Here is a 27,414-nt window from a genome sequence, read left to right as displayed (position 1 = left end):
CATCCCCTTGGGAAGTGGAGAAGTACTACCCCTGTTTGACAGATGAGGAACTAGGTAGAGTAAGTCACTTGCCCAAGAACACAGAGCAACTCTGCAGCTGACCCAGATCTCTGAAGTTCCAGTCTAGAGCCCTCCCCACTAGACCATCCTTGCTAACTAGCACTATGTTTAATCCACTTTTGCACACACACAATATCAGCCAGGAGCAGGAATGTGACAGCAGCAGTCACTCAACTGCCTGCTCCTCCATGATAAATATGGTCAACTCAATTTTTCCATGGCAGTTTCTTGGAGACTGTGAGCAGAACTGTCTGCCCAAAGGTATCCAGAGATGAGCCCTGGTCTGGCCAGTGAACAGGGGCAGCACACAGGGGCAGCAAATGGGAGTTTTGCAAAGGACTTCTCCGAGTGAAGCAGGAACAACTACATGACCCCTGGGGTGACTTTGTTGTCTGTTAGTTTGTTGTTGGGTGCTAGTTGCTGGCCATGTGCTGCTTGACTCAAGTTTATAGTGTGGTCTGTCTGAGGAGCCGTGTGCCGAGCCTAGCAGCCGTCTAGGCAAGACTAATGAGGCTCTAGGCAGCCATCCTTTGATCCCTAATCCCTTGAGGATCCCTTGATGAGGGCGCCAGGCTACTCAGGGAGAACAGGGTGTGACACTGCACACCATATTCCTCACAGTGATATTATTATGATACGATTATGGCAGAATTATGATGCATTTTGTACAAGACAAGTCATGTGAGATGTTTTGGAAAAGTTATGATTTTCTCAATATGATTATCTTATATGTATGCAGGTATCGTTTTTGTATCTGAAGTTATAAATACTGACTATATATCTGTATTGCAAAAATAATTACACCTGGGCAACACCCACTAGGCAAAATGTTTCCAGTCTAGATAGCTGGCTGTGAAGGGCCTATTCAAGATAATGGGCCATTAGGAAAAACAACAGGCCTTAGGATTCAGAGTAACAGCCGTGTTAGTCTGTATTCGCAAAAAGAAAAGGAGTACTTGTGGCATCTTAGAGACTAACCAATTTATTTGAGCATGAGCTTTCGTGAGCTACAGCTACAGGCCTTAGGAGAAGCTTATGCCCAACTGGTGAGCCTTCCTGAGAATGCTCCAGACAGTTTGTAAGTAATGGCTGCTATGACTCACTCAGCTTAACTCCTGTACCTGGAAAGTTAATGGAGCGCATAATTAAGCAATCAATTTGCAAACACCTAGAAGATAATAAGGTGATAAGTAACAGCCAGCATGGATTTGTCAAGAACAAATCATGTCAAACCAACCTAAGAGCTTTCTTTGACAGGGTAACAAGCCTTGTGGATAGGGCGGAAGTGGTACATGTGGTATATCTCGACTTTAGTAAAGCTTTTGATACTGTCTCGCATGACCTTCTCATAAACAAACTAGGGAAATACAACCTAGATGAAGCTACTATAAAGTGGGTGCATAACTGGTTGGAAAACCATTCCCAGAGAGTAGTTATCAGTGATTTACATCATGTTGGAAGGGTATAACGAGTGGGGTCCCATAGGGATCAGTTCTGGATCCGGTTCTGTTCAATATCTTCATTAATGATTTAGATAATTACACAGAGAGTACACTTATAAAGTTTGCAGATGATACCAAGCTGGGAGGGGTTGCAAGTGCTTTGGGGGATAGGATTAAAAATCAAAATGATCTGGACAAACTGGAGAAATGGTCTGAAGTAAATAGGATGAAATTCAATAAGGACAAATGCAAAGTACTCCATTTAGGAAGGAAGAATCAGTTGCACACATACAAAATGGGAAATGACCGCCTAGGAAGGAATACTGCAGAAATGGATCTGGGGGTCATAGTGGACCACAAGCTAAATATGAGTCAACAGTGTAACACTGTTGTAAAAAAAGTGAACATCATTCTGGATGTATTAGCAGGAGTGTTGTAAGCAAGACATGAGAAATAATTCTTCCACTCTACTCCGCACTGATTAGGCCTCAAGTGGAGCATTGTGTCCAGTTCTGGGTACCACATTTCAGGAAAGATGTGGACAAATTGGAGAAAGTCCAGAGAAGAGCAACAAAAATGATTAAAGGTCTAGAAAACATGACCTATGAAGGAAGATTGAAAAAATTGGGTTTGTTTAGTCTGGAAAAGAGAAGACTGAGACAGGACATGAGAAGAGTTTTCAAGTACATAAAAGGTTGTTACAAGGAGGAGGGAGAAAAATTGTTGTTCTTAACCTCTGAGGATAGGACAAGAAGCAATGGGCTTAAATTGCAGCAAGGGAGGTTGCGGTTGGATATTAGTAAAAACTTCCTAACTGTCAGGGTGGTTAAGCACAGGAATAAATTGCCTAGGGAGGTTGTGAAATCTGCATCATTGGAGATTTTTAAGAGCAGATTAGACAAACACATGTCAGGAATGGTCTAGATAATACTTAGTCCTGCCGGTAGTGCAGGGGACTGGACCAGATGACCTCCTGAGGTATGCAAGGGCATGTGACCAGGCCACGTGACTCTGGACTCCATCTTGGGATATCAGTATTTTTCCATGAACCAAGTTTAAAACAAAGGGTTCCCACATATGCTAATGCTATATAAGGTAGGGAGTGACATCATCTGTTGTTCTTCACTCCCCACACAAGAGGCCTGCTGGAAACACCTGAGGTGCAAAGACTGAACTGAGGGAAGTGCTGGACCCAGACTAAAGTGATTTCTAGTTTGTGTATGAAAACCTGGGGATCCCAAGCTGCGAAGAAAGTGAAGCTTGTACCTTGAGAATCTGCAGCCTGCTTGCATCATCAGTCAGGGTGAGAGATTGTTAATTCAAATCCTATCCTTCTAATACATTAAGGTTAGTTTGCATTTTTGTTTACTTGCTATGTAATCTGCTTTGATCTGTTTGCTATCACTTATAATCACTTAAAATCAATCTTTTTGTAGTTAATAAAGTTTGGAGTAAAGTGCTGGGGAATCTCAGCTCAAGGGGCAGGGGCTGTTGCATTCTCTCTCCACATTGAGGGGGAGGTGAACTGGATAATAAATTCATAGTGGTTAGGGTTTTGACAGCTCTGGGGTCCTAGGCTGGGAAGCTGGTGGTTATTTTGGCTGTAGCCTCTCTATTGTTGGTTCATTCAACGGCTGGTCAGAGAGCCTGCATGTAACTTAGCTGGGTGTGTCCCTACCTGTGTGAATGCTGGTGGAAGAGTAGGACTGGGAGCAGGTTTGCAATTTGTCACAGCAGTACAGTGTGAGAGGGAGCCTAGGCTGGTGAGTTAGAGGGCTCAGTGGTACCCCAGTTCCAGATGGCACTCCAGGGGGAACACATCACACAGGGGATTTAAAAAGCCAGAGGAGCTAGTGAACAGGGGAGTTTTGCAACAGAATTTAGAGAGGGAGAGTGAAAACCAGATACACCCAACATTCTATACACTTAGGCCAACAATGTCCTCCCCCCCCCAAATAAAACCTGTAAGAATAAAATTAATGCAGGCAGAAGTCCAACTGTGCAGTCGGGCTATCCAGTTTACTGCACTGAATGCAGCATGTACAACTACCTGCCTTGTTGGCAGGTAGTGTATGTGTGCATTGGGTGCAAGCAGCTCATGGCCCTCATAGACTGAGTACAGACTCTGGAGACCAGAGTGGCTGAACTGGAGGAGCTAAGGAAAACTGAGAGGTACAAAGATGAAACTTTCCAGGACACAATAGAGTGGTCCCACCCCCAGTGTGACAGCCTCTGTGCTGTTGAGGAGATCATCAAACTAGATTATCTGTTCTTTACTACACATAGATTAACTTGATTTGTTGGGAAGAGTCAACATGGCTTTTGTAAAGGGAAATCATGCCTCACCAATGTACTAGAATTCTTTCAGGGTGTCAGCAAACATGTAGGCAAAGGTGATCCAGTGGATATAGTGTACTTGAACTTTCAGAAAGCCTTTGACAAGATCCCTCAGAAAAGGCTCTAAAGCAAAGTAAGCTGTCATGCGATATGAGGGAAGGTCCTCTCATGGATCAGTAACTGGTTGAAAGACAGGAAACAAAGGATAGCAATAAATGGCCAGTTTTCAGAATGAAGAGAAGTAAATAGTGGGGTACCCCAAGGATCTGTACTGGGACCAGTGCTCTTCAACATATTCATAAATGATCAGGAAAAAGGGGTAAATGGTGAGGTGACAAAGTTTAATACTCAGTTAAGTCCAAAGCAGATTGCGAAGAGTTACAAGGAGATCTCACATAACTAGGCAACAAAATGGCAGGTGAAATTCAATGTTGATAAAGGCAAAGTAATGCACATTGGAAAACATAACCCAAACTATACATACAAAAGGAAGGGGTATAAATTAGCTGTTACCAATCAAGAAAGAGATCTAGGAGTCATTGTGGACAGTTCTCTAAAAACATCTGCTTAATGTGCAGTGGTGGTCAAAAAAGGTAACCGAATGTTAGGGACCATTAGGAAAGGGATAGATAATAAGACAGTAAATATCATTTTGCCACTATATAAATCCATAGTATGCCCACATCTTGAATATTGGATACAATTCTGGTCACCCCATCTCAAAAAAGATACATTAGAATTGTAAAAAGTACAGAGAAGGGCAACAAAAATTATTAGAGATACTGAAAATCTTCCATACAAGGAGAGATTAAAAAGACTGGGACTGGTCAACCTGGAAAAGAGGTGACTAAGGGGGGATACGATAGACATCTATGAAATTATGAATGGTGTGGAGAAATGAATAAATGTTATTTACCCCTTCACATAACACAAGAAGCAGGGGTCACCCAATGAAATGTATAGGCAGTAGGTTTAAAACAAACAAAAGGCAGTACTTCTTCCCACAACACACAGTCAACCTGTGGAACTCATTTCTGGGGATATTGTGAAGGCCAAAAGTATAACTGTGTTCAAAAATGGTTTCAGAGTAGCAGCCGTGTTAGTCTGTATTCGCAAAAAGAAAAGGAGTACTAGTACTCCTTTTCTTTTTGTGTTCAAAAAAGAATTAGATAAGTTCATGGAGGATAGGTCCATCCATGTCTCTTAGCCAAGATGGTTAGGGATTCAACCCCATGCTCTGGATGTTCCTTTAGCCTCTGACTGACAGATGCTGATACTGGATGACAGGGATGGATCAATCAATTATTGCCCTGTTCTGTTCACTCTCTCTGAAGCACCTGGTGGCCACTGTCTGAAGACAGAATACTGGGCTAGATGGACCATTGGTGTAACCCAATATGGCCGTTCTTATTTTCTTATGGCCATGGGTAACTGTTGCCTTTTTTGGAAACCTCTTTCTGTTTCTTACATGTGTATTGAATACTGCCAATGCTGCTGCTACAGGGCTCCCAGCTGCGGGTGCACTTGTGTTAGTTGTGGCAGAGAATACCCCTTTGATACTTTGGTGAGGAAGAAGTACAAGGGTAATCACTTGCTCTTTATCCACTGGCAGGGAGTACAGTGCTGTAGTTACCTATTGTCTGCTTGGATGGTCCACAGCTGCACTAAGCAATAAGTGTGGTGACAAAAACTCAGGTTACCTATTGAGTCTATAATATCCTGTATATATCGCTGGACTGCCACCCATGTTCCTGAACTCACATCCCATTGCAGGTACTTAGCCCAGCATGAAGTACCCGGACTACACCCAGTACAGTGCCTACTCAGAGAAATAGTAGGCAAGGTCCCCTGGAAAGACCAATTAGGAAGAAAAGGAATAGAAGGGGGCTAGTAGTTCTTAAAAGATGTTATTCTAGAGGCTCAACATCAAGTTATTCTGATGCAGAGGAAAGATAAGAAGAGCCACAGGAGGCCAATGTGGCTGCACAAGTAGCTTTTTAGCTATCTACAAACCACAAGGGATACATACAAGAAATAGAAGGAGGGGCATGTCATCAAGGAACTATACATAGGAACAGCATGAGCGTGTAGGGACAAAATCAGGAAACCCAAGGCAAAGAATGAGGTACAGCTGGCAAGGAATTTTAGAAGAAATAAGAAGGGGTTCTTCAAATATGTCAGGCAAAACATGAAGATTAAGGACAGTGTGGGTCTGCTGCTCAATGGAGAAGGTGAGCTGGTACTGGAAGATAATAGGAAGGCAGAGCTGCTTAATGCCTACTTTGCTTCAGTCTTCTCACAAAAGATAATGTGATCGGATGACCAGCAAAGTTACCACAGACAATAAAGGGGAAGGGATGCAGATTGGGACAAATAAAAAGCATGCCAGAGATCTTCTAACCAATTTGAATGAATTCAAATCAACAGGGCCGGATGCTATTCACCCAAGGGTAATGAAGGAATTAGCTGAAGAAATCCTGGAAACAATGGCAATAATATTTGGAAACTCATGGATGACAGGAGAGGTCCCGGAAGACTGGAGCAGGGCTAACGTGCCCATCTTTAAAAAGGGGAAAAAGAAGGAGCTGGGGAACTATAGACCAGTCAGCCTGACCTCAAAACCTGGGAAGCTACCAGTGCAATGTATAAAACATTCAATTTGCGAATACTGAGAGGATGAAGGGGTGATCACTAGCAGCCAGCATGGATTTACCAAGAACAAATCATGCCAAACCAGCTTGATTTCCTTCTTTGACAGGGTAACTGGTTTGGTGGATAGGAGGAATGCAATGAACATAAAATATCCGGACTTCAGCAAGGCTTTTGACACAGTCCCACATGACATTCAGATAGGTAAGCTGGAGAAATGGGGGCTTGTGGAACTACCATTAAGTGGATACATAATTGGTTAAACATCCACAAACAAAGAGTAACTATTAATGGAATTAATTAACTATTAAAGGGAGGTCTCAAGTTGGGTTCCACAGGGATCTGTTCTGGGTCCAGTGTTGTTAAACAACTTTATTAATAACCTGGATGTAGCAATAGAGAGCTTACTGATCAAATTTGCAGATGACACCAAACAAGGAGGGCAGGGGTTGCAACACTTTGGATCATAGAGCTAAAATTCAAAGGGATTTTGATAAATTGGAGAACTGGTGTATAGACAACAAAATGAAATTCAACAAAGATAAATGTTAGGTGCTACACTTAGAGAAGGAAAACCAAATGCACAAATACAGAATGGGGGATAACTGGCTTGGCAGCAGCACTGCTGAGAAGGATCTGGGAGTAGTGGTGGATCACAACTATAACATGAGTCAGCAATGCAATGCTGTTGCAAAATAAACAAATGCAATTTCAGGTTGCATTAACAGAGGCATAGCATGCAAGTCATGGAAGGTGACAGTACAGCTTTATTTGACACTGGTTAGGCCTCAGCTGGAGTACTGTGTCCAATTTTGGTCACCAATGCAAAGAAAGGATGTGGAGAAACTGGAAAAGAACAACAGGTGAGTGACAAAGATGATCAAAGTGATGGAGTGGAAGGTATATGAGCAAAGGCAGAAAGAACAGGGTATGTTTGGTTTGGAAAAGTGGAGCTTAAGGCGGGGACATGATAGCAGTCTTCAGATAGTTGAAAGGCTGCCATAAAAAAGATGGAGAAAAAGTTGTTCTCTCTTGCTACAGAGGGCAGGGCAAGAGGCAATGGGTTCAAACTACAGCATGGCAGATTTAGATTGAATCTCAGGAAAAATGTATTACTTGTATGAGCAGTAGGACAATGGAACAGATGCCTAGGGAGGTCATGGAAGCTCCTTCCCTGGAGGTTTTCAAAAGCGGGCTGGTTTGTCATCTGTCTTGGATGGTTTAGACACAACAAATCCTGCAACATGGCAGGGGGTTAGACTAGATGACCCTTGCAATTCCTTCTAACCCCATGGGTCTATGATCTTAGCTCCCCAGCACCCAAATGTCACACAGGGGTTTAGACACCAATGGGGAAGGGGGTTAACTTGTGATCTGAGAGTCCCAGTTATTGGTAAATAATTGTGGTTTGGCCTGTGGGTAAAACCTGTCTCATGAGATCTCAAATCACAAAAAGAGAAGTTAGAGGTGGAAAAGGCTCATAAGGTTACCTAGAACACCCTCAGAGGACACTGCAAGACCAGTCCCTTCTGCAGTCTGTCCAGTTCAGTTATAAATATCCCAGATGAAGAGGTTTCATCACTTCCTATCACCATTCCCACACATGCTGAAGTCTGGGGATTGCTCCAGTATATCAACCTCCCTATTGTGCCAGAACAGGCTATGTGCCTCAAACAAGTGAGCAGGGGGCTGAGAGCAGTCAGCTACCAGTGAGTTTAAATGTCACCTCTTCTTCTCACTGCTGACTATATTTCTGTGTATTTCACAGCCTTCACAATTAAGCAAAGCCTCATATGCCAGCTCTAGAGATAGTCAAGTATCAGCGACACCATTTTTCAAATAAATTAAGTGAGAGACTGCCCAAAGCCACTTGGGACAAAGCTAGGAAGACAACTCAGGTGTCCAATCCAGCACAATTAAGACTCAGCCACACTGAGTATGCTAAATCTATATGGTTGGCTACCGTGTGTATAATAACTAACCACTAGACCACGCTCCCTGTCCAGACTCAGGAAGAGAATCCAGGATGCCCAGCATTCTGCTGCTGTCTAACAAACAGCACGCAACCTGCTGGCAATGTGTGTGCCACAGTCCCTGCTAGCTGCTAGTCCAAGCCCAGGCTAACATTTACTCCTGTAGGTCTAGTGTAGAGACCTGGACTGAAGATATAAACTCTGCCGATGGGACGCACCCTGCTGATGAGCTGCAGAGAGAGGAGAGTGAGGTGCCTAAGCATGGGATGCACAGAAGCCAGCATGCTGAGCTGACTAAGCTAGCCTGTTGGAAATGTTGAGGAGAGGGGTGTGGCCTAAACCCTTCTCCTTTCTAGGGCAGCTAGGTGTCTTAACTTGATTGGGATTTACAGTTGTGCCTCTCTTGGAGCTAAGCACCTAAGCCTGGAGAGGTCAGTCCTTTCCTACAGGGAAAGAGAGAGAAAGAGAGACTCACCCCTCAGAGCCGGCTGGTCAGGCCACTCCCCCAGGATGTGGGAGGCCTGTTTTCCAATCCCTGCCTGCTGATTTAGAGCAGGAGACTTGAATCCAGCTCCCCCATATCCTAGGAGAGTGCCCTGGCCATGAGGCTAAGGTAGATACCTCTCAAGCTCTCCAGTTAAAACTGGACCATTGTGTATAAATGCTTAAATATTAATTGGAACAGGGACTGGAACACAGGTTTCCCTTTTCACTTCCGGGGAGAGTGCCCTCACCACCAGTCTTGAGTGTGCCCCTTTGTATGGGTTAGGCATGTCCTGAGAACACCTACCAGATTGGACCCCTTTGACACAGTGGGAATTTCCTGTAATATTTTCACAAGTCCTAAATATGCCTCAGTTTCCCCTAAATTTTGTATGGTTTCCCAGCGCGGGGAAAAGGACTAAGTTTGCTCTCAGGGCAAGCTAGGAGAGATAGCTGTGAGTACTTCCCTTACCTGTCTGAGCCTGAACAGGTCATTGAAAAGGATTGGCCAAGACTGACTCCATATCAATTGAAAATCTGAGAAGCCCGTGGCAAACCGAAGCCCCAGGACACTGACATCCAGCAACCAACAACCCAGAGGGAGATGGATTTCCCCACCTCTCAGCAGAGAAGCTGAGCAAAGACCCCAGTTCAAGAAAAAAGGACATAAGAACATCAGACTGGCCAAACTGGGTCAGACTAATGGTCCATCCAGCCCAGTACCCTGTCATCTGACAGAGACCAGTGTCAGGTGCTTCAGAGGGAATGAACAGAACAGGCAATCATCGAGTGATGAAGGACTGGAAGGTGTGAGGTGGGTGATAAAAGGTTGGCTTCTGGAAGGAGTCTGGGCTCCCTAACCTGGGAAGTAAGGAGGTCCACCTGAGAGAGAGACAGCACTTGAACATGGGGTTCACAACAGCGTGGCTGGGCTCTGGGCTAACCAGAATGAACTATAGTGTAACTTAGTTCTGCCTCTCTGTGCTAACCTAAGGACTTGCAGATTCTGCAGCCAGGTGACTAATAAAGGTTAGCAAAGGACTAACAAAGGCTGCCTGTGTCGCTGTAATAGTCACTGAGAGCCCTGCACCCTGAAGGGGACAGTACAAGCCTCCCGCTGGAATCTGGCAGGGGTGAGTCACTGCAGGGAGCCACGGAGAGAGACAGGAATTACTGGTGCCGACAGCCCAGTTCCAGAGTCGTGGAGGCCACGGGCCTGCCCCTGTGGACAGTGTGGGTCCTTGGGGTCCAGCCCACTACAGGGGTCACTCCCAGGAGACTGGTTACAGGCTGGGCATAGGCCAGATCCTGTGACTCTGTAACAGCCCCACAGCCAAGACAGGCAGCGGAGAGCCTAGTCTGACAACACACTGGGACTTAGGCGTGAGCGGGGGCTCCAAGCAGCTTGGTGGCATCAGGACTTAGGAGGCTTTGCACATGTGCTCCAGCCGGAATGTAGGCACCTCAGGGACTTTGCTGGCAGAAATGGAGGTGCCTCAGGAATTTGAGTGCCTACTTGGCATCTGAAAGGTGGGTTTTGAGGTTCTCAGTGGTGCATAAAAGTTGGGCTTTGCCACTAACATGGCAATTAGGTCCGTCAGTTGATTTGTGGATCCACTGGTTGTGGGCTGGGTCAAATCTCAGCTCGTTCAATTGCCCAGTGGTGTCAGCGGCCTCATGCGATGGTAAGGGCTGTTAAAAGGGCAGAATTATTTTCATGGGTCAATAGCAAAGTGAGACTGGATTGCCTGGTTTAATGACATGATCACACAGTATTTTTTCACAGGGAGTCAGATTTCCCATGGTTCCACTCTCTCCCCCCCGAGGAGGGCAGCTCAGTCCAACACCCGGTCACAGAGACACCATAGCCAGTCACCACAGAGTCAAGCCCTCAGGACTTTCATCTCCCAGAGACCCTGTTTAGGAAGAGCAGACTGCTCAGACTCAAGGGGACAGCGCCACCTGTCCATATTCTGTTATCATACATGGGAGCATTCACCACAACAGGTGTCACCAGGTGAACGTGTCAGACTCCTCTACAACTAGGTGCTGGAACTAGGGGTGCTGGGGGTGCTGCCACACTCTCTGGCATGAAGAGGTTTCCATCATATGCAGGGTTTACAATTTGGTTCAATGGCTCTCAGCACCCCCCCCCCACCCCCCAACTATACAAATTGTTCCAGCCTCCCTGCCTCTGCAGAGGCTGAACGTGTGCAGAGGACATTCTACCTGCTAACCTGGGTCAGCCAGAACAGCCTCCAGAGCGACTGAGAGAAAAGCCTGCTTCCATACAGCTGTGACAAACGGGTGAGAATCCTGGCACTGGTTTTCAGGGCAGGATAACTCTCTTACACAGGCTACGGGGATAGGAAGGTTTCATGTTCCAAGCTGTGATGCTGAGTAATGGTTAATCAGTCTGGCATCTTCCGGTAACTCCCTCACACAGGCCACTAGAGGGCCTTTGGTGAACCAGCCCAGCTCTTTCCTCGCCACCTGGCTTACAGGCTGCTTGGAAACAGGGTGAACCTAGAGGCTGTTTATTTTGCTGCTGGCTCCGGGGTAACCGCTGAGATGCTCTTGGGGCCAGGCCTGTCTTATGTGACATCAGACCGACAATGGGGCAGAATAAACCTGTTTGAAACCTGAAGCCTGCAGTTGTATTTCCCTTCCCCGCAAACCCTGGTGATTTTGGTCTGGTCTGATCATCTGCCAAGTTTGTTTCAAGCCCTAAGGCCAGATCTGAGTGCCAGGCACAGACAGCAGCCTCAAGGGGGAGATAGTCTCTGTGTTGGAGCTCTGATACACACCTCACCTCCAGCCAGCCACAGGGCATGAGCTGCTCACTGTAAGCTCAGAGGGGTGGAAAAGCCCCTGATAAAAGGGAACAGCAGATAGACCTGTCAGTGCAGAACTGGGCATGGCCTCACTGCCATTAGGAAAGAGAGAGCAAGTCTTTCCATGGTACTGCTCGCTCCTGGATTTCCCCGGGCACCAGAGGCCAGAAGGGGCGAGATTCGTGACATGAGAAATCCTTGCCAGTTTGGGGCTCAGTTGACACCACCGATGTATTTTACTAGCTGGACGCAGAGTGGTTTTGGGCAGTGCACGGGTTGCTGCAGAGTTTAACTCGCCAGCCCGAAGCATGGGGGGCTGAGGAGTGACTCTGCTTGAGATGCTCTTTCTTTTCCATCAGAAACAGATCCCCAAGGAAGCAAACAAAACTCCCATTGTCATCCATAGCTAGTAGCAATGAGCTCTGCAGATAGTGTGCTTCCTCAGGCCCTCATCGCCCCTCAGAGAAGCTCTTGATTTGAGGCTGGTGTCCAACTGCAGAGGGTTAAAGAGTTAACATGGGAGCCTGTAAGTTGCATTCAGCATTCAACCAGACCTGTACATCCTACATGCAGCACTGGAAAGGAATCTGCATTTTAACCTATACACTTCAAGATGACAGGTTTCAGAGTAACAGCCGTGTTAGTCTGTATCCGCAAAAAGAAAAGGAGTACTTGTGGCACCTTAGAGACTAACAAATTTATTTGAGCATAAGCTTTTGTGAGCTACAGCTCACTTCATGGGATGCATTCAGTGGAAAAGAAATCTCCCCACTGTATTTTCCACTGAATGCATCCGATGAAGTGAGCTGTAGCTCATGAAAGCTTATGTTCAAATAAATTTGTTAGTCTCTAAGGTGCCACAAGTACACTTCAAGATGTCACTTCACTGGGGAGAGGAATTAGGGGGGGAGGCAGCTTCCAAAGGAGGCCCTGGACTGCTCAGAAAATGCTGCCTGTTTTCTGTGGTATCTGGGATTAGACCCAGAGTCTGAAGTCACCTAAAGCTACTGCAGCACCTCTGAATCCTTCCCAGGTGCAAGGAAGCCAGGGCCTCTGTTCCATATTGGGCAGAGCATCAGCATGTGCCTGTTTAGAGGCATTCAGCTAACTTGCACTTGTTTTGAAACTGAATCAGAACATACCCATTTCTGAGAGAGCCCCTGTAAATAGCAGGGCCCCATGTCTGCTTTTAAAAGCTCCACTCCTGGGTGTTTATAAGGGTCTTTCCTCTCTGTCTATGCTCCTAAAGGGTATTTCAGCAAGTTAGAAGCTGCAGAGTTAAGTGACACGTACTGGGGCACAGTGAGACTGGCTCCATGTAGAGTGCTGGTAAATGTGGAAAGGGACCAAACTGGGCAGCAGGGCAAGGTTGTCTTTGCTCTTTATCCTTCCAGTTCCAAGTATCTGAGGTGCTACTGATAGCTGCAACAAGTACAGCATTTCAGACCAATATGTGACTTTCCAGGTGACGGTGCCCCTATAAATAGGCAGAGACCTCTCCCCTGGCATAGAGAGAGGCTGGCTCCGAACATCTGAACTGTGGGATTTTGCAGATGCCCCCGAGCTGCATAATGGGCTGAACCAAATGCCTGGATCTGAACATGTCCAGAACGGGGCTGTGCCCAAAGGTGTCTGCAGTTGGACTGGTTCTACCTGAGAGCATTGGCTGGTTGGAGAGCCAGGGCTCAGTGCCTTGTTCCCTGCTAATGTTCAGCCATCGACGCCCCTGATAGGGCCAGGCCTGGGGAGATTTTGTCAGTAGTGCCAGTCTCAGTGACTATTTTGGGTAGGTTGTAGCTTAGCAGTAGAGACTGTTCCCAGCTTGAGGCCTATCAGGAAAAGCACAGCCTGGCATAGAGCAGGGGCTGGGTACAATCACTCATCACCATCATCAACTATTATGAGAAGAGGTTCCAAACAAGCTGCGGCCAGTGGGCAGAACTTGCTTCTCTAGGGACAGTGACGGAGCCAGGGGTCTGAGTCAGCCCTGCACCAACTTCCCCTCACTAGGGCGCATGCAGGAACGTGACTCCATGCTCACACCAGTGCCACATGACTCCTGCGACCTCAGCCTGGCTTATCTGCTCCTGCTCCCATGACTTGGGAAGAGGGATCAGGCCCTCAGCCAGAATCCCAGCCTTGATCCAGATCAGCAGAACGCAGACCAGCTGAGATGGGAAGGCTCCCAGCTCAGCACAGCTCCTAGCGACTGGGCCACGAGAAGGCGTCCATCTGGGAGAAGCTCCTGTATCCAAGATGTCTGCCCTGTGGCTCATCTGGGACAGTTGTTTCCAACAGGTCATGAACCTCCTGGTTTGTGTGTGGCTTGGGGCAGTTCAGACTAGTAGGCAAGGCCATTTACACACCATGCATTGTAGTGGATCTAGTACACTGGGAATATGGAGCCTAACATAATGGTACTGAGCACTTGTACAGAGTAGAAGGGCCAGCATCATGGCCCTCACGTTAGCCAGTTACATTCTGTTGAGATAGGTAAGTGTCATTGTCCCTGCTCTCAGATGGGGAAACCAAGGCACGGGGACCAAGGGCCAGGCTTGCACATGCACAAGTTTGGGCACCCATGTTTGAAAATTTTGGCCCAAGCAACATTCCCCGATTGAGAGCAGCAGTCAGTGTCCCAGTGGTGGTGGCTTGCAGAGCATGAATCACAGATTAGTGTTCTTGCAATCCCCTCCCAGGGGACCCACACATGCTAATGGATCTGCAGGGTGAAATGCTCATCTCTGTCACGCACTGGGCCAGGTCTTATCAGGCTGAATAAGGCCTTAAGAGGAGCATTTAGGCAATTGCTTTGTTATGGGAGAAATCTGTCCCAGCTCCATAAGCCAGCCCAAGATCATCCTTATGACTTCACAAAGGCCTGTAGGGGGCATGTGTCAGCGCCCAGGAAGAGTGTTTCCGTCAACCTCACAGCTGCCTCCCTGTCAGAGTGCAGAGGAACCATCCCTCCAGCCCAGGTCCCAGTGAGCTTCCCCAGCCCGCTGCCATGGCCTCCTGCCTGCCTGCCCGGATTATCCCTTTGGGCTCAGCTGCCACTCTCGGATCCTCTGGCAGGATCACTGTTAATCAGGTATAACCCCAAGGGCAGGCACAGGGAGAGGGCAACCAGCCAGTGCACAAGGGTTATTTTTCACTCTTTTCTTGCTGTGATTTGACTTTCTAAGCAGCTCTCCCAGACTCCGCAGGGAGAGTGCCAGAAATTCCCTTTCTTTGGGGCATACGCTCCCTGCAGAGGTGATCCCAGAGATGACAGCCAGTGCTGGTCCCCCTCACTTGCTGACAAAAGCTGGCCCTGCAAGCTGCTGGGATGGAAGGAATGGGGGGCAGGCCTGGAGCTGTGCTGTCCGGGCTTTCAGGAGCCTTGTTGGGACACGCATGTCCCTCAGATCCCCTGGACTCACTGAAAGCCAGGGTGCCTTGCTATGGAGTGTCCAGCCCACAACTTCTCTCCCAGGGCTCAGCAGAGCTGAGAGTGTAACTTGTTGGCACTGCAATTGTTAACCCTTTAAGTTCCTGAGAGCATTCTCCCCTCCTCCCCACCCCCCCAGGTGTAACCCTTTCAGTACTGGAGTGTAGTCAATATCTCCTCCTCCTACATTTGCTCCCCATTCACAACTCAATACATTTAACCTTGTCAGTGCCATGATGCACACCCCCTCTCCCTTGCCTGCAATTCACCCACTGCTGGAGAGGTTTAATTAGATCCATCAGCTAAACCTGTCAGGGTCAGGATGCATGTTAAGATAAAACAAGAAACAAACCAACACACGTTGAGTTTTCACAAGTCTGTTTTTAAATACTCTATAAAAACAGAGGGAACTCTCAGGCAACAATGTCGTGAATTAAGATAGGGTTTGACTGTAAACACTTACATGGATTTAAACAATATTATTTGAAAATTAAACAGAAACACACATTGTTTGAAAAACCTGGCAATTCCGAGTCAAGATTCTACTAGCAGCCTTAAGCTGGACCTTGTCCCCCTGCCCATCTTCAAAGTATCACCAGAAATTCCCTTGCTCTGAGTTACCATACCTCATCTACTTTTTCTCTCCACCTAATACCAGCCATTAACCTTTGATACGTTCACTCAGATATTCAGGGGGATTCACATCTTATCCATGTACAGTACAGAGAAAACACCTTTCTCATCTGCTATTCCATTATAAGCCAGAGGTCTCAACCTACTTCTTCAGCCTTTACATGCAGATTGGAATCTCTGCTGCATCTACTTCATCCAGCCAAATGAGGCTCATTGGCACCTTAGCCTGTCCACACCCCACAAGCTACCCAGTGTTAGCCTAGGGCACCATCAGTGCCAAATCATGCTGAGATGTGTCTAGAATGTTATACATTCATTCCTCGTACTGTGGTACTGTCAGTGAAGGACCTTTTATATCTGTTTCCTCATTGGTTGGAAACGAGTAGAGCCATGCAAATCTGCAGATATCTGCTTTATATCCACAGATAACCACATCCATGGACCATGTTTGTTGATCATGGATTGGATGCGGATGTAAATTTTGTATCTGTGCAGGGATCTAGAAACAAGATCAGAGTCAAGGTGGTTTCACTCTGCATTTTCTGGCTATCAGGGTTTGTGTGCAGTGTGTGCTGTGGTGTTCCAGTAATGACTGAGTACACCTGATTTGGTTTGGAGCAGTGGCTCTATCCATATGAATGGTTTGTTCTGGGAAGAGTTAAATACATTCAGGGAGGAAGGTTCCTGGAACAGCCTCTTGTGCGTCCCAGTTGATTTAATGTGATCCCATTGATACTTGGAGCCTGCAGGAGAACATGGCAGCCAGGCAAGCAAGAAAAATCATTGTTCCTGCAAAATTTGTCAGGATGACCTCAGGTTTGTGTATTTATCTTTGGCAAAATAGACAAAATAAACACACACACAAATTCTTGTCTCTTACTCCTAGGAAATGGGAGAAAAGAAAACCTTAGTGCCTGCAACACATTGGAATTGCTGACGTGTAGATTATTCTGCATTTCAAACCACAGTTAGGTTTCCCAAATTTCACTTGGAGTAGCTATTCATTGCATTATATGGTGACTGCTGCAGTCTCTGCACATGATACAGCTGTGCTGAGCCCTTCCCCTCCACTGCAGGCAGCTGGGAGAGGAGAAACTTGCCATGTATGTTCTGGGCACAGGACTCAAGGGAGGATTACCAGTGACTGTCTAGAGAACCTGGCCTGACAGAGACTATTTCCAACCATTTCTTCCTGCCTGCAGAAACTAATTTTTTTCCTGATTCCCACTGAAGCTACCAAAATGGAACCAAGTGACTAGTAGAGATGGGCTATCAATAGGTCAAAATGATTCAAACAACTCTAAAGGCGACAGTTATGTCTGTATCATCAGATGGCTGCCCCTGCTATGTGCTGCAGAGATGAAAGAGGATTCTGGCATTAGGACACCAGTCATATAAATAACGTTTCCATCGCCCATTAACTCTGTTATAGCCCTTTCTGCAGTTCAGTAACTCCGACCATATAGTGACGGGAAGAATCCATTCAAACTCCTGCCTCTGCGACATCAACATGGAACTGTTATAAAGACATTCGTAATCACAAGTCACAGAATACTTCATCCCTTCTAGAACCCAAGGGAATGATCACAGCCTAACACCTGCTACCTGCCTGCTTAGCATCCCAAGGCAATAGAGAATCCTATTAGGGCCGGATTCTCCATTGCCTTACCCCTGTGCTATTTACACCTGTGCAGAGTGGGTGTGAGGCCCAATCCAGTCCGAGTACTCTACTCCCTGACACCAGCACTAGTGTTTTACAGCTACCGTACGCCAGCCTTGTGCAAATGTAAATGGCGATCAGGCCTATAAACGACTTGTACCAAACTGAGATTGATCATTTCAGTCATTTATTCAGTTTGTCTCTTTTATTGCATATTATGTGGCAATTTAACTCAAGACAACAGCCCTGTCTGTAGGATTCCTTGATTTCTGCCGACATTCAGCTTTTCCTTCCCCCCTAGTTTTTATGATGTGTCAATAGCTGGGATTGGGATGCTGTTAATGCTGGCCCTGAGCTGCTCATGCACTCACCTGCACCATGGCTAGAAACGAACATCCACAAAGCTGGGATTTGGGGAAGATTTGCACTAAAATAATAAATAGGCAAAATGTGGTCAAATGGGCATCATATCTTTCAGCAGCCAAATAGCAGTTCTGGGAACAAAGGCCACAAAGTGAAGAATGACCCATAAATCAACTGCATTAAAATTGCTGAAAGACATGAGGATTTATGGAAGTGAAGACCCATAAAATTTAAACTTGGTAAAGAATCATTTGAAAAATATGTTTTGAAATTCTGCTGTCAGCTCCATAATAAAGCCCTCTTACAAATAACCCAGAAATGAGTCTTAAAAACAATAATGGTTCATTTGAAAAGAATGTGATGACACAGAACACATCCCCATCCCCCTCTCTTCAGAAAGGTGGCAGTATTGCTTTGGAGTTGCTGCACGAATTGTTAGGAACTGAGACTTCCTTCAGATGAACAGCAATGTACCATAATATACCAACAAAATCTAAGGAATGACTTAATCTAATGCAGTGTAAGATCCTTGCGATATGGAAACCACACCAAAGCCCTGGACCGAAGTTGTGTGTAACTCAGCCAGACTAGGACCCTTGTGTTTCCCCACACACATTTGGATTTTTAACCAACTGCCAACTTCATATTTGCTAAGAAAACAAAGTTTAAATTGACCACCCAGCTATCTAAGAGATCCTGATAACACCACACATGTCTAGTATTGGTATCAGAAGCCTCTGATCTTCTCATTATCCGCAGCATACACAAAGGCAAAACAAGAGTGGGTGATGGTCTGGAATGGGCTTTATATATGGTGAGTCCAGACATAATTTGTCTATATGTCCACATGTACAGTAGATCTATAGAGAACTGTATGCTATTGAAGCTAAGAGCAGATTGTCAAATACATTTTTCTAGCATTATGATCAGTTAATTTACATTAATTAATGTCAGATAAAAGAATGAGCAACACAAATGCATACACCCCCCTTATTTATTATAAGTATAGAACATGAATAAAATCACAAGTGTCCAGCAGAGGGGCTGAGTCAGAAGTGACCGTCCCATAGTTCACCTTCACTCACCTTCACTCATGCAGACCGTCCTCTGGGAAGCCCCTCACTGGGACTTCCACTAACTCACAAAAGTGGGACATGTTTTTAGTTGCAAACCCTCCGAAAGTGGCACTCAGCTGGGTGGCTCTGGTTTTATTTCTCTGATGATGTCACTTTAAATATTTTGCATGTTCCATTTGTTATTTTTACTTCTAAAAATGACGCATTTCTGCAAATTCATTTTTATGCAATTAGTCACAACTTAATGGAACAAAGTCAACTGCCTGGATGTCAGAGTAAATGTCAGGCCCGTCTAGTCTGTGACTAGCATGTATATACAGGATAGCACCTGGAGTATATGGAGGAGATTAGGCATGTCGTTTTTCACAGTTGCTCTTTTGGATTTCTGACCCAGTCCTTCACCATAGGGCCCAGGCCAAGAGAACCGCGAACTGTAGCTTTACCAACATACACCACAAACATAAATTGAAAGCAATGAAAAAGCAGTTAAAAAGTAATAGAGAAGAAGGAAAATGAATTTCTTCATTTGCAGAATAGCCTCTGTGAGAGCAAAGCCATGACAGCTTTATGACTCCCTGATTATTTTACTTGCATGCGGCTTCCAAACATTTAATGAAAACCAGCGTACAGCTGAGGCTTGAAGGAGAAGAAAACTTTAGACGAAATTCTTGATGCTTAGCCCTACCTGATCTGAACTTGCTCCGAATCAGCAAAGAATGCTCAGAACCCAGGAGTGTCATGGTGACTCTCTGTGAACAGGTCCAGAAGCCCCCGCACTTAAAACATGAACTGGCTCCAAGGAGACAAGCTGGCCACTGCTAGGGCCCCAGGACTCATCCAACCCTCCTGGGAGCCTCTGGGTGCTTTCAGAGCTGGGATTGTAGAAAGCAGCAAGTGACTTGAAAAGATTTGGTCCCATCCAGCACTGTCCCTCCACAGAAACCAACTGCTCTCCCCTGTGCTGGGTTGAACTAATTAACTTTGAGCTAGCAGGACCCTCCTCCTGCTCAGAGTTTACTATCAGCAGCATCACTGGGTGTCCTGGCTGATGTCATAGTCTAGCAGGGAGCAGCAACTATCACTAAAGGGTCTTAGGAAAGACAGAAGTTTGATATCTGATCCTTATTACTACCAACAGGAACTTGGCCAATCAGGAGGCTCCTTGTTTCAGCCAGCCGGCTTCAGAGCAGCTCTGAAATATCAACAGACCCAGAGCTTAACTCTTTCCAGCATGGGGAGATGTAGGCTCCGGGTATTCCGTGTGATGGGACTTAACTGCACAGCACCTAGAGGGGGGCTTAATAGCTGCAATTTGAAAATAATCTGGGCACCTTATTCTCTGGTATTTAACAAGGACTTCAGGGACATTACATGAAGCTCCCTCTGCTTCTGCAGGAAGGGGGACAGGATGAGATATTTATTCATTGTGCTTCTATATGCTCTCTGATGTATAAAAGTTGCGACTTCTTCCATCTAAGGAGTCAAAATGTCCCTGTGGGGCATGCACCATTGACAGCATACTGGCATGCTATCCCAATCTGGTTCTGCTGGGGCTCCTTGTGATGCGCTGATGGACTGTACTGTACAGTTGGTTTATGCAGGACGCACCGGGAGTGATCTCAGTCTGATACCGATAAACCACAGATAAGTGGCGTCTATGAGGAAACACAGTCTCCTGGTAACTTCATGGCCATCTTACCATCCAGGCCCAAAACGTTTGTAAAAATCAATCGTTCCATAGTTGACTTATTTGTTGGTGCTGAATATGCAATATGCTGAGGTTATTGCAGCTTAAAATCACTCTTTTGTTCAGGACAGACTAATGCCGTCATCACAGAGATGCAAGACACAGAACACAGAGACTGCCATTGGCCACATGGAGCCATACTGATGCTTCCCCAACTCCCATCTATCCCATCTCAGAGCTGGCAGTGCCTTTGTAAACACACAGTGAGGTGGATACAAATCCCTGCACAGCTTGTTCCGTGGAAAAGATGACAGGCAGAAGTCGCTCCCAGGGTCGAGAAAGAGGAATTTCCTTTTAGTCTCTGGCCAGAATGAGACTTTTGAAGTGAAAAATTTGCCAAGAATGTCCCAGAATCAGAAGCTAGAGATGGGAGGCCTAGGCTCAAAGGAGCTTGTTCCTTATGGTACATTCTCTGGTGCTTTGTCCCCTGGTGTTTTGAACGTCCAGGGCAACAGACCCCTGCCATCCCTTCCCTAAGAGGCCATTCCCCAGCCTAACAATACAGCTCACTTCCTGATACGCTCCCAAAACTTCCCCCTCACTCCTCCTCACCCTGAAGAATTCCTCTCCGCCTGTGGGACTTGTTTACGTGCTTCACAGAGCAGTACGCTGTTATCACGTCCTCTGCTAGTGTCTAGTCTGCTAGCTAAACTACTCATGTTTGGCCAAACACAAGCTGTTGGGCTCAATACAGGGGGACCTGAGTGAAATTCCATGGCCAGTGATATGCAGGTGGTCAGACTAGATGATCTAATGGTCCCTTCCGGCCTTAAATGCTATGTTTTGCTCTTTTAATGTTTCCTCCTCACCAGCCTCTTAGGCCTTAACCTCTTTGTTGCTCTTCTCTCAAGCTGCTTTGCTCAATTGCGCTGTAATATTGCTGTGCCCAGAAGTGAATGGCATTGTTCAGCTGGGGCCACACCAGAGCCATGCAGGGTGGAACTAGGATCCAGCTACTCCCAGATGGGATTTCTCAACATCTGCAGCCCAGAATTGCACGGCCCGTCTCCCCTGCGTCAGTACGTTGTAAACGCATATTTACTTTATTGCCCCTGTTGCCTCCAGCCTTCCTCGTCTATGGCTTATGCGGAGCTTTCCCTACTCCAGATTATTTCTCCCCAAATGCATTACCTGCATTTTCCCATATCATTCTGTGTGGCCGAACCCTTGGAGGACTCCTCTCTCTTCTTTTCAGTATTATCTGCAGGTTTCATTGATGTGCTGGTTACCTGCCCTTCCAGATCAGCTATGTGAGTCTCTGTGACAGCATATTACGGGCTGTGGGGCTGAGGGGAGGGGTCCCTGAGGCAATGTGTTATGGCCTGCGGGGCCGAGGGGAGGGGTCTCTGTGACTGCGTAATGGCTTGCGGGGCCGAGGGGAGGGGTCTCTGTGACTGTGTTATGGCCTGTGGGGCTGAGGGGAGGGGATTCTGTGACTGTGTTATGGCCTGTGGGGCTGAGGGGAGGAGTCTCTGTGACCACGTTATGGCCTGTGGGGCTGAGGGGAGGGGTCCCTGAGGCAATGTGTTATGGCCTGTGGGGCCGAGGGGAGGGGTCTCTGTGACCGCGTTATGGCCTGTGGGGCTGAGGGGAGGGGTCCCTGAGGCAATGTGTTATGGCCTGCGGGGCCGAGGGGAGGGGTCTCTGTGACCGCGTTATGGCCTGTGGGGCTGAGTGGCGGGGTCCATGTGAATGCGTTATGGCCTGTGGGGCTGAGGGGAGGAGTCTCTGTGACCGCGTTATGGCCTGTGGGGCTGAGTGGCGGGGTCCATGTGAATGCGTTATGGCCTGTGGGGCTGAGGGGAGGAGTCTCTGTGACTGCATTATGGCCTGTGTGGCTGAGAGGAGGAGTCTCTGTGACTGCGTTATGGCCTGCGGGGCTGAGGGGAGGGGTCCGTGTGACTGCTTTATGGCCTGCGGGGCTGAGGGGAGGGGTCTCTGTAACTGTGTTATGGCCTGTGGGGCTGAAGTAGGGTTGCCAACTTTCTAATTGCAGAATACCAAACACCCTTGCCCCACCCCTTCCCCGCCCCTTCCCAAGCCCCTGCCCTCTGCCCCATCCCTTCTCCAAGGCTCTGCCCCCACTCACTCCATCCTCCCTTCCTCTGTTGCTTGCTCTCCCCTACCCTCAGTCACTCACCCATTTTCACCAGTCTGGGGCACAGAGTTGGGGTGCGGGCTCTGGGGTGAGTCCAGGGCCGAGGATTTTGGGGTGCAGGAGGAGGCTCCAGGCTCGTACGGGTGGGGCCGAGGGGTTCAGAGTATGGGAGGGGGCTCCGAGCTGAGGCAGGGGGTTGGGGTGTGTGGGGAGGTACTGACTCTGGGCTGGTGGGTGCAGGCTCTGGGGTGGGGCAAGAAATGAGGGGTTCAGGGTGCAGGAGGGGACTCTGAGCTGGGTCAGGGGGTTGGGGCGCAGGAGGGAGTTTGGGTGAGGGGGGGCTCAGGGCTGGAGCAGGGGGTTGGGGTGTGGGAGAGGGTGCGGGCTCTGGCTGGGGGTGTGGACTTTGGGGAAGGGCTGGGAATGAGAGGTTTGGGGTGCAGAAGGGGGCTCAGGGCTGGGATTGGGATTTGGGGTGCGGGAGGGGGCTCAGGGATGGGGCAGGGAGTTGGGGGGCAGGAGGAAATTCGGGGTGTGGGCTCCGGGCAGTGGTCATCTTGGATGGCTCCTCGCAAGTTGCAACATGTCCCTCCAGCCCCTAGGCAGAGGTATGGCCGGGCAGCTCTGCGGTGCACGCTGCCTCCGCCTGCAGGCACTGCCCTCACATCTCCTATTGGCTGAGGTTCCCGGCCAATGGGAGCTATGGAGCCGTGCTTGGAGCATGGTGTGGGCAGCACATGGAACCCCCATGGCCATTCCTCCGCCTACGAGCCGAGGGACAGGTCATTGCTTCCGGGGAGCCTCACAGAGCCAGGTATGGAGCCTGCCAGCCCCACGCCAACTGGATTTTTAATGGCCCGGTCAGCAGTGCCAACCAGAGCTGCCAGGGTCCCTTTTTGACCTGGCGTTCTGGTCAAAAACCAGACACCTGGCAACTCTAGGCCCTGCACCGCTCCCTTCACATTACTGCTGGAAGGAGCCTCATTCGTTTCCTTTTCCCTATGTAATACCCATCATTGTTAGTGCTGGGGGGCCTGAGGGGATGCTAGAATGGACAAGTCCCCACCAGTCACTGGTCTCATGAAACCTGGTTGAGGGCAAATCTCAGCAGAACAGTGGGAAAATGCCAGCAGCCCCCAGAGCCTCGTCTGCAGTAGCATGCCACTGCTGCTCTCACCACTGGGTTGCTCTAGGGGAGCAATGGTGGGGACTAGGCTAGCATAGGTGAGACCCAGTCGGAGAATCCACATTTGACTGGCAAAGCAAGAGCACAGAGGGAAGCCAGGGCCCGCTGGTGTGAGCTGCAGTGAAGTCCCTTGGCAGGGACTCTGCGAGCGTATGAAGCTGTGTGAGGCAGGGAGAGAAGCAACGGGCCTGAAGGCAGGAGGGCTGAGCTGAGCCCAGGGCTAGTCATTAAGCAGCATTAAATTCTGGGAAATGCCCCAAAACAAAGGTCAGGAGCAGGATGGAGAAGGAAGGAGAGCAGAGGAGGGCCAAGGTCCAACACCCCAGATCTGCAGGGGTATCACTGTCAGCATGGGCAAGAGATCTCCGGGGTCTGTAGTGGGCAATCTCTATGATTGCAGTTGATAGAGCTGTGAAATAGAAGGGGTCCCTGCTCCCACCAGGTGACCCAGCCCTCTGCTGCCCATTCCCAGGGGCAGCATAGTGCCTGTATGGTGAGTACCTGAGTAATGAGCACATTGGTATGTGCTGTCCTGCAGCCATGTTGGCTCAGTGTTTTAATGGCCCCAATAAACCTGCTCCTGCTCCCACTCCTCCTCCCTGGCCTGCCAGGCTCAAGGGGAGATGCTGCTGTGCTGGGTCACACTGTGACCGACACGCCCTGGGCTTGGCTCAGTCTTGCTCATAAATCTCTGGAGACGGGGAAGGTTTCCTCAGGTCAGTTACAAGAGGTTCCGTTCAGAACTAAAATCCCATCGACAGTGGGAGTCAGTGAGAAATAGAGAGATGGTGGGATCCCATTGCCCTGGGCAAGCACTGCACAAGGAGAAGTCAGCACCACAACCCTGGAGAAATAGTCCCTTCACTGCTGGGCTTCTATGCCTAGGGCTTCTCTTCTGTGTTCAAAGGCTCCAGAGGGTCCCCCAGGAGCAGGGGATGTCTCAGAAGCCTCCTGGCCGGTAGGCAGGATCCCTGCTGCACCATAGAGCACCTCCTCGAAGCCTGCCAGCTCCCAGAAGCTCATGTAAACAAGCCCCTCCCAGTGCTCATCAGCTCCTGCTCTCCCCAGTGCTAGGGCGTAATGGTTTCCATTAGTAAATCCAGAATGTGGCACAGCTCAGCCCATGACAGGGGGGCCTGAGGGGTGTGTGGGGGGTGCCGATCCATGAGGGAATGGCCAAAAGCTTCAGAGGTTGGCCACTGCCTTGCCCCGGACAACCCAACGGATCTCTGGCCTTCTGCCTCAGTGAGCCTCCCTCACAACTCCCTGCCCCTCTGTGAACCACTGACTCCTCTTGCCCTTCCTCGCCCCCCAATATGGGCGGAGAGCACCTGCCACTGCTAGTATTTCTTCTTCAGTGATGTACTTTCCCTGTCCCTGCCCCGCTCCGGGCCAGCAGCACCAGCTCAGCACTGCGGCTGGGATGGTGCAGGGGAATCAGGCTGTGTCTCTGCAGTGAGGTGGGCATTTCCACTGTGTCACCAATGGAAAACCCCACAGCAAGTACCCCGCCCTGCCAAGGCCCAGCCATGGGGAGGGATGGGTGTCAGAGGCCCAACAGGAGAGCCACGAAGTGCAGGAGCTTCTAGGGTTCTTAGATCCCGAGTCAAGTACCCCACCGTTCCCCCAAGGTTCAGGCACCCCCTCTGCCAAGAGGACCAGGCACTGTCCCTTCAAACAAGTCAGGTCCCCTCACCCCAGTATCAGCATCAGGACCAGGACATGGACAGTGTGTCCTAGTGGTTGGAGCAGATATTGGGAGCCAGGGCAGGTCAGATACCAGGAGGTCAGAGTCTGAGAGGGTCCAGAGGGTGAACCAGGATTCAGGGGGTCAGGCGGCAGGCAGAGCAGGTTACCAGGAGCTCAGAGACACGCAGTAGGAGCAGGTGGCACAAGGGAAGCCATCCCAAGCAGGGAAGACCCAGTTGCATAGACAACTTCCTATGCTGGGTTTAAATAGAAGCCGGGAACCAATCAGGACTCCCCTGAGTTCTGCCAGTCGGATCCCACAACTGGCATCTGCTGTCGGAGTTCAGCTCTTAGAAGGTTGGAAGTTACTGGAACCTAAGCTCCCTGTTCACCAGGCTTTGAGACCCGTGGCCTCAGTCAGGTGCTGCCTCCCTTGCTGCAGGGGAGGCTGATGTGGGAACTCGCCTGTGTGATGTACTCCAGACAGATAGAAACCTCATGGGGCAGAAGGATTTACTGTGATCCCATGCAAATGCTGGGAATTTCATCCCACAAATGGGAATGGAGGCAGGGTCCCCATATCCATTCTGCCACACTGCATTGATGGATGTGCTGGCAGGGCGGGGGCTGGCGTGGGGGTTGCAGGGCAGGGGCTGGCGTGGGGGTTGCTGGCTGGGCAGGGCAGGGGCTGGCGCAGGGTTTGTGGGGCAGGGCAGGGGCTGGCACAGGGTTGGTGGCTGGGCAGGGCAGGGGCTGGTGCAGGGTTGGTGGCTGGGCAGGGCAGGGGCTGGCGCAGGGTTTGTGGGGCAGGGCAGGGGCTGGGGCAGGGGTTGCTGGCTGGGCAGGGCAGGGGCTGGCGCAGGGTTGGTGGCTGGGCAGGGCAGGGGCTGGCGTGGGGGTTGGTGGCTGGGCAGGGCAGGGGCTGGCGCAGGGTTTGTGGGGCAGGGCAGGGGCTGGCACAGGGTTGGTGGCTGGGCAGGGCAGGGGCTGGTGCAGGGTTGGTGGCTGGGCAGGGCAGGGGCTGGTGCAGGGTTTGGTGGCTGGGCAGGGCAGGGGCTGGCGCAGGGTTTGCAGGGCTGGACAGGGGCTGGCACAGGGTTTGGTGGCTGGGCAGGGCAGGGGCTGGTGCAGGGTTGGTGACTGGGCAGGGCAGGGGCTGGCGCAGGGTTTGGTGGCTGGGCAGGGCAGGGGCTGGGGCAGGGGTTGCTGGCTGGGCAGGGCAGGGGCTGGCGCGGGGGTTGGTGGCTGGGCAGGGCAGGGGCTGGCGCAGGGTTGGTGGCTGGGCAGGGCAGGGGCTGGGGCAGGGGTTGCTGGCTGGGCAGGTCAGGGGCTGGGGCAGGGGTTGCTGGTGTGACGCTGGCAGACCAGGTGACAGCTCATGTCAGCTCCCCATGCCTCGCTGGAACTTTGACCCGCACACCTGGAGCCAGTCTGGCTCTCCACTGTGGTAGGGTTGTTAAAATAGGTACCTGAATGACAGGAATGGGTTTAGTGTTCAGCATTTACGAACGCTGGTGAGTTGCTGCCTGCACTGGTCTCACATATAGCATCTGTACCCTGTATTAGAAGGTGTCGTGTGAGCATTTGCAGTGTAAGTCTTTGTAACTGTGGAAGTCACCAGGCAGGCGTGAGCCATTAACGAGTGTGACATGCTGGTCTCCAGGGAAGGCGTTCTGACCTGTGCAACAGGGACAGCCCATCGACACCAGATGGACTAGAGTAGAGCATAAAGGCTATGTCTACACCGTGATTAG

At 49.2% G+C, this 27,414-nt stretch overlaps 1 protein-coding gene across 3 annotated transcripts in view; it reads right to left on the bottom strand.

Moving 5' to 3' along the window:
* Positions 1–27,414, bottom strand: part of MYOCD (myocardin) — a 471,633-nt gene that overhangs the window by 75,112 nt on the left and 369,107 nt on the right. The window contains exon 1 of one of the 3 annotated variants that reach the window (XM_078848420.1): positions 19,626–19,974. The exons of 1 other annotated variant lie outside the window; for it this stretch is intronic. In XM_078848420.1, coding sequence (XP_078704546.1) covers positions 19,626–19,680 — 55 coding nt within the window. In that variant the 5' untranslated portion in view covers positions 19,681–19,974. Of the gene's footprint in view, positions 1–18,949; positions 19,066–19,625; positions 19,975–27,414 lie in introns of those variants that run through there. One more of the 3 variants, XM_078848421.1, reaches the window with a different exon arrangement.

This window comes from Lepidochelys kempii, chromosome 14 (assembly GCF_965140285.1).
Source record: "Lepidochelys kempii isolate rLepKem1 chromosome 14, rLepKem1.hap1, whole genome shotgun sequence".
In the NCBI taxonomy this organism is placed as follows: Eukaryota; Metazoa; Chordata; order Testudines; family Cheloniidae; genus Lepidochelys; species Lepidochelys kempii.
Note: the sequence above shows the minus strand (reverse complement) of the source record. Positions and strands in the feature narration are given on the sequence as shown.